General features: G+C 39.8%; 1 protein-coding gene across 2 annotated transcripts; it reads left to right on the top strand.

Moving 5' to 3' along the window:
* Positions 1-1,924: 1,924 nt before the first annotated feature.
* Positions 1,925-3,913, top strand: si:ch211-161h7.8 (thiosulfate:glutathione sulfurtransferase). 2 transcript variants are annotated; one of them, XM_035909466.1, is made up of 4 exons: positions 1,925-2,164; positions 2,642-2,764; positions 2,967-3,023; positions 3,643-3,913. In XM_035909466.1, the coding sequence occupies exons 1-4, from the start codon at positions 1,984-1,986 to the stop codon at positions 3,747-3,749; spliced, it is 468 nt and encodes a 155-aa protein (XP_035765359.1). In that variant the 5' UTR covers positions 1,925-1,983; the 3' UTR covers positions 3,750-3,913. The 2 variants fall into 2 exon arrangements, with proteins under 2 accessions (XP_035765359.1, XP_006794589.2); XM_006794526.3 differs by having other exon boundaries at positions 2,861-3,023.
* Positions 3,914-6,296: the final 2,383 nt, after the last annotated feature.

Below are 6,296 nucleotides of genomic sequence, written 5' to 3'. Positions count from 1 at the left end.
TTGGTCTGTTGTCACTGAGCGAGAGAGTGGGACCACCAGGAATCACTGACAAAGTAAGGGAGGAGGCAAAAATCAGAGGGTGGGTGTGCTTTACATGTAAGTGTTACACATCAACAGAAGAGAAGCATCTGAAAGATAACAACGGGCTCACAAGTTGAAAGACTAAGGTGTAAGGAAGTAAAACAAAGCTGTCATAGACCAACCGTTAAGCACACTGGGGGGTAATTGTTCCCAGGCTTACTTGATTAGCAAGATAAACAACAACAGGATGCACATGTGAATGAAACAGCATCATATGTGAGAGCTGTTTCTTCAACCCCCACTGCAGTGTCTCTGCAGGAAAGTGTAACTTTCTTACAAAGCACTGAATGCTTGAGGCTCACATTCCTGATGAACTCTCACTGTTGGTGTTATTACAGATGAACTTATTATAAACTGATGGTGAGTAACTGTCATCATGGCTACAAAGAGACACTACTGCTCAGTTTTTCACATCTACTTTTGTCCCTTTGAGAGCCACGTAGCAGCTGTCATTTATTTTCATTACACTGAAAAGAAGGCAGACATTTCTAAGCAGATGTGTTAAATAAAGACATAATCAGAATACTTTATTAGTTCCATTCTAAACTGTTATTGTTAGGTTTTTTTAACAGACACTCATATAAAATATAATCATGAAAGTTACTAAATGTAAAGTTTCTACATTAAAAAAAATAAGTCAGACTAAGACTCAAAGTGTGACGTTGAATTAAAATTAAGTATTGCAAACTTTAAAAAATAATAGATAAGATATTACAGGTGAATACAGTCCAGGCATCATGAAGAAGAGTTATGAAGTTTGAAGGCCACAGGTAGGAATGCTTTTCTGTAGCCTTCAGTGTTGCATCGAGGCTTAATGAGTCTTTTGCTGAACATGCTCCTGCATCCTGTGTGAAGGATTTCTCTAGTATTGACTGTAACCTGGACAGCATCCTCCTTTCTGAAACATCTGTCAGAAAGTCAAGCTCCACATCAACAACGTTGCTGACCACATGAATCGGATTATTGAGCAGTGCTGTTATGCACTACCCTCAGTCTGCTGCTGCAGCACACCAATAACATAGAGGATTCGACTGGACACCACAGACTCATAAAACATCCTGAGCACCGTCCAGCAGATGTTTTAACTATTCCTTTGAAAAGATAGAAAAGTCACTCTATAAGAGACGTGGTGCTATAATAATAAAAATATATTTTTATTCAGGGTAGAATATCACCTGAAAACATTTATTTTTTTACCCTTTCTTAGCTGTTGTCCAAATCTTAAGCATGTATTTCCTTTGCCAGAGGACAGGCATCAATGTCTTTAACTGAGTTTAACTGTTTGTAAAGTTGTATGGAGCTAGTTAGCAAAATGAAAACTGACAATTATTACACTGAAGTTATCAATGACTGATTGTGTATAACATATTATTATGTGGATCTTTCTTCTTCTTTCTTCTTTTATTCATTCGTTTATACCACAGATTTGTGTGCTTCAACACAGGACGTCCATATGTTTCTATATGCGCAAGCGCAGCTCTGAGACGGAAGCAGGGCGTCCAATGACAGCAGGCCGAGAAGGAAAAAAAACAGCGTAAAGATGAAAGAAGTGTATAAACTTGTCAAGTGTTTAAAGTAGACATGTCAAGTGTGTTTGAACAGTCAGTTAGTTTATTGTCGCAATGATATGTGTTTCTCCAGATTACTGTAGAAATGTATTAAACCTTTAAAGTAAAGGGACTACAGAAAATGGGAACAAACCTGCCTATTTCACTGCCCTCTATCGGGAGAGAATGAAAGCCCTTTTACCAGCGGTTGGTGCTATAACTGCTACATCCTGAGATCGGCGCCAAACGCACCATTATTTAAGGAGCACCCCCTCCCAAAAAAGAAGGAGAAGAAGAAGAATTAAGCCGGCTGAGTGAATGTATGGTCATTTGGTGATAACAATAAAGTAGCAGTATGTATTTAGGTCGTGTCAGTTCGTGCAGTCCAGTAGTGTGCATAATGCTGTCCTTCGTGCTGTCCCGGAGTTTCTGCCAAGGTGTTACGGAGGCGAACCGGAGGTGTTACTCAAACTTTGGGTCGATATGTCGGACTTTTTCAACATCGAGTCCGAAATGCGAAGAAGCATCAGACAATGGTAAAACCGTCGTTGTGTCCTGTCGAAACCCTCTTACAGGAATAAAATAATAATCTTGTAATACTAGGCCAGCATGTCACTTTGAGCCTACAGATATATTTCTTAGTAACTGATATTAATAGTTTTATCTCATGATATTTTGTGTTAAACTGCTGGAATGCTATTTTAAATCGTCAATTGACCTGACTGTGTTTATGGCTACCTATACTCAGCATCTTCCCAGCTGAATGGACTTCAGGTGGTGTACACAAGCAGTTTCTCTCAATATTTCAAAAAGAGGATAATACTGTAGCTTAGCTGTGGCACTTTGATTTCACCCCCACACCAGGCAGCCACAGTGTTTACCATCAGCAGGGGTTCAGATAACACGTACTCTAATTAAATCAGGAAATGGTGGTTTCACATAATTTTCAACGAATATAAGCAACAATAAATTAAAACTCTCTCTTCCTGTTTCCTTTCTTTGTTGCTTTTCAGGTTCAGTGGTGACCTACTCAGAGCTGAAGACCATGCTGGCAAGCCATAACATTCAGCTCTTTGATGTGAGAAATCCTGATGAGTACCAGGCTGGACAAATTCCCCAGGCCGTCAACGTCCCACGTAAGCAGGGTTCTGAAACTTGTAGGGACTTGTCTGTTTTCCTGTTTTCCTGCATTTGTAGTTAACATGTGTGTTCTTTCTTGGTATGCATGTCAGTGGACAACCTGGAGGAGTCTCTGCAACTGTCCCCTGAGCTCTTTGAGCAAAGGTTTGAAGTGAAGGCTCCCATGAAAGCTGACTACAACATTGTGTTTCACTGCAGAAGTGGCATCAGGAGCAGCAGAGCACTGGGCATCGCTCATCAGCTGGGATTTAGCAAGTAAGTAGTAATACATGTGCTTGTTTCTATGCAAAACAAACCTGGAGATTAAGCACACTACCAGTGGAAATTGACTGTGGGAACGCGGTGTGTGTTTCCAGGGTAAATTTATTCACTGAGAGATTTACAAAGTCTGAAAGCATTGGGGCATGGCCAAAAACCTGTGTTGCTAGCTCAAATCAAATGCACTGTGAGGAGACTAGACTGGATGGCAGGTTTTATACTGCATGCAGTCTCACTGGCTTTGATAGACTGGTTGAAAGAAATTTATTTACTTAGTTTTGTGAATGTGCAATTCCCATACAGATATTTTTCTACTGACAAATCTACATGAAGTCTCATTTGGCCTATAAGAAAAAAAAATGTATGTGCATATAAAAACAAAAAACCTTAGACATTAATCATCAATCAATCGAGATAATTAGTTATTTTTACAGCACTTCTGCTACATTTAGATGTCTCCCAGGAAGTCAATCCATGAGATATAAATGGTGCATGCAGAAGTGTCCTCAGGTGATACTTTGACTTTCTGAACTGTGGGTGACCTTTTAATATAAAGCAAACAACAGTGTTAAGAGATTAAGCTCCTCGATCTGTGCTTTTGTTTTTCCCCCCTCAGGGCGAGACATTTTAAAGGAGGCTACTCAGAGTGGGTCGAGCGAGAAGGAAGGTGACTCGGGTGAAATCTGCACTGAAGTTCTTCAAAGTACTGTTCCTTTTATTTAATGCACTGTGACTGGGATATATTTCTTCTTTTGTTCAAGAGTACTGTCAAAATAAGTTTTTAACAGTTTTGCTGTAACTTTACTAAAAATATTACAAGTGTCCTTTTTATCCTGCTTCAAGATATGACATGAATTGGCAGCTGATGAATGTGAAGGTTCTTTAAATAAAAGCTATAAAAAATTAAACATTTGTGTTAAAATCTTTTTTTTTTCTTTGTCATTATAAATATCTTATTAGTATAGAAAAAAACAACCCACCTGTCCATTTTATATTCAAGTTTTTGGTTGTTTTGTTTTTCTTTTTACCACCTTGATAATAAGTGGTGAGAAAAAATTTACTTCCATTGGCCCGAAACATTATTTTAATGAGCATGTGGCTGTTTCGCCCGCACTTTGAGCTTATAATAATGGATTGCATTTATATAGCGCTTTCTAGGCACCCAAAGCGCTTTACAATTCCACTATTATTATTATTATAGGTTTTTTGTTGTTGTCAGCAGCAGCTGAAGACTTCACTGGGTGTCACTCCTCTGAGCTAAGGACATTTGCGTAATAAAACATTGAGAAAACATTTCTTGGTCTGATTAACCCTCATTTCCTGTTGCAACATTTGGTAGAGTTGGTGTAATGAGATCCCTTCACATACGCCTTAACCCCCACGCACTTCATGTCATTTGCACATCCTGGGCCATTTGACCCAGGATGTGCAAATGACATGAAGGGTGGGGCTAGGTTTCACAATCAATCGATACAACAAGGGGAAAACAAATAAATTAAAATAAAATAAAATAAAATAAAGCTCTTTAGAATACCTAATGAATAAATAAGCAATCCATAGGCTTTTATTATCATGTTTTACGTAATTATTCAACTGTGTTTATTTCCATTTAACATGTCTCCTAATATGTTCTCCTGAGTTTCATTTTTTGGTCCTTTTGCAGTGTGAACATACCCGCACATGCACTGAATTATTTCAATTTGGAATAACAGCAGTTCAGCCTGACTGCCAGCAGATAGCAGCAAAGTGCCGGCCAACTCTAAGTGCTTATTTCCATTTACTCTCCAACACTGTTCTTTTTATTATTGTACCATGCCCTATAAGGACTGACCTTCACAGTGGTATTAGTCTGCGCTGATATACATCCCGTGAGTAACAGCTCTGTGAGCGGCTGTCAGGAGCTCGAGCTGGCCAAGGTCTGTGCAGCTCTCATTCAAAAGCGGAAACTGATCCCACTTCACTTTTCAGCTTCCGTCCCTTTCTGATCAGAGCTATTTGCATAGTATCCATACAGCCGGCGTGTCATGAGTGAAAGAGTTGATGTGTATGTGTGGATGTATGGAGGGAATTGAGTGCACACCCTAAATGATGAATTTGGAGGAGATGAACATAAAGAGAGCAAAGGGTGTCTGGATTTAATGGACATTAATGGTTTCGAGTGACTGCACTGCAACATCATCCAAAGACAAAATGTATCCTGTGTTGTGGATGTGGGACATCATAAAATTTCATCAGGTTCCAAACACATGCCACCTACAGCACATATTAGAAGTATCCAGAGCTCTATACGGCAGAAGATATATATATATGCCAGAAAGCTTCTGCAGACAAGAAGGATGGGTCAGATTTCCAGTGGGAACCAAGGACATTTAGGCACTTTTACATGAGTTAAAACACAAACTGACAGGTGGTTCAGGGTGAAAAATGATCAGTGGGCGATTGTTTGTCAGCGGCTGCAGTTACACAGGACAGGCCATTAACTTCCTGCTGCTCGCTGCCTTTTAAAATGCACTCTGCCAAGGCTTTGTAATAAAGTCGACTACATGGCTCTGTTTTGAATTTTTTTTTAAATTCTGGAAATGTAAACCACTTGGCCTTTATTTGTCTCCAAAACGGCTGTTGCGCTAAACCTCCCTCACAGGACTTTAACTGAATTTTCTCCAGTTAATTTTTTTTCTTCCTTCTTTGCGAGCTGGAATGTGTACATGAATGGGAAAAATGGCACCCTCCTTCGTGTTGTTTCTTCCAGATCTCACTTATTTGGTGCGCGCTGTAGGGGCTCGTGCAGTACTGATTCCTCTTATCTTAAAATGCCATGTAGACAGAGGGGGGGGACGCATTGGATGAGAGCAGAGAGATATAAGGCAAAAAGCTCCTGGTATTCTTTATCTGCATAGAGTTTCTTTTTTCTTTTTGGTATTTCTTATGTCGCAGGGTTATAAAGGGGCCCATAAAGATAATGGCGCGATGGTTTACACATGTTTTTTAAGCACCCAGGTAATGCCCCACAGGTCTTTCATTTAGTTGTTTTATGAGGCCAGCATCTGGCTATTTGTATTCCAATATCACTTCCAGCAAAGCACGACCCAGACTGCGAGACTGTGTCAGGGTCATACTGATGAGGGAGGGGATTTTAACTCACAACGCAGATATACAAAAACATCTATCATAGCACTGACACGCAATCATTTTATCCTCAGATTAATAATTAGCCACGGCGTCACTAAGGACACCTGATGTAGCCACAACAACTCCGGTGTGGCCGCAGAA

The sequence above is a fragment of the Neolamprologus brichardi genome, chromosome 9 (genome assembly GCF_056152115.1).
Source record: "Neolamprologus brichardi isolate AB-2024 chromosome 9, ASM5615211v1, whole genome shotgun sequence".
NCBI lineage: Eukaryota > Metazoa > Chordata > Actinopteri > Cichliformes > Cichlidae > Neolamprologus > Neolamprologus brichardi.
The sequence above is the reverse complement of the archived record's forward strand: the minus strand, read 5'-3'. Positions and strand labels throughout refer to the sequence as shown.

What these genes read in the sequence shown, in the direction of transcription:
- si:ch211-161h7.8 (XM_006794526.3), top strand. Translation starts at nt 1,984, where the DNA reads ATGTATTTAGGTCGTGTCAGTTCGTGCAGTCCAGTAGTGTGCATAATG. An exon ending in CCAGGCCGTCAACGTCCCAC is followed by an intron (nt 2,765 to 2,860) that starts GTAAGCAGGGTT and finishes TATGCATGTCAG; the next exon opens with TGGACAACCTGGAGGAGTCT. An exon ending in CATCAGCTGGGATTTAGCAA is followed by an intron (nt 3,024 to 3,642) that starts GTAAGTAGTAAT and finishes TTCCCCCCTCAG; the next exon opens with GGCGAGACATTTTAAAGGAG.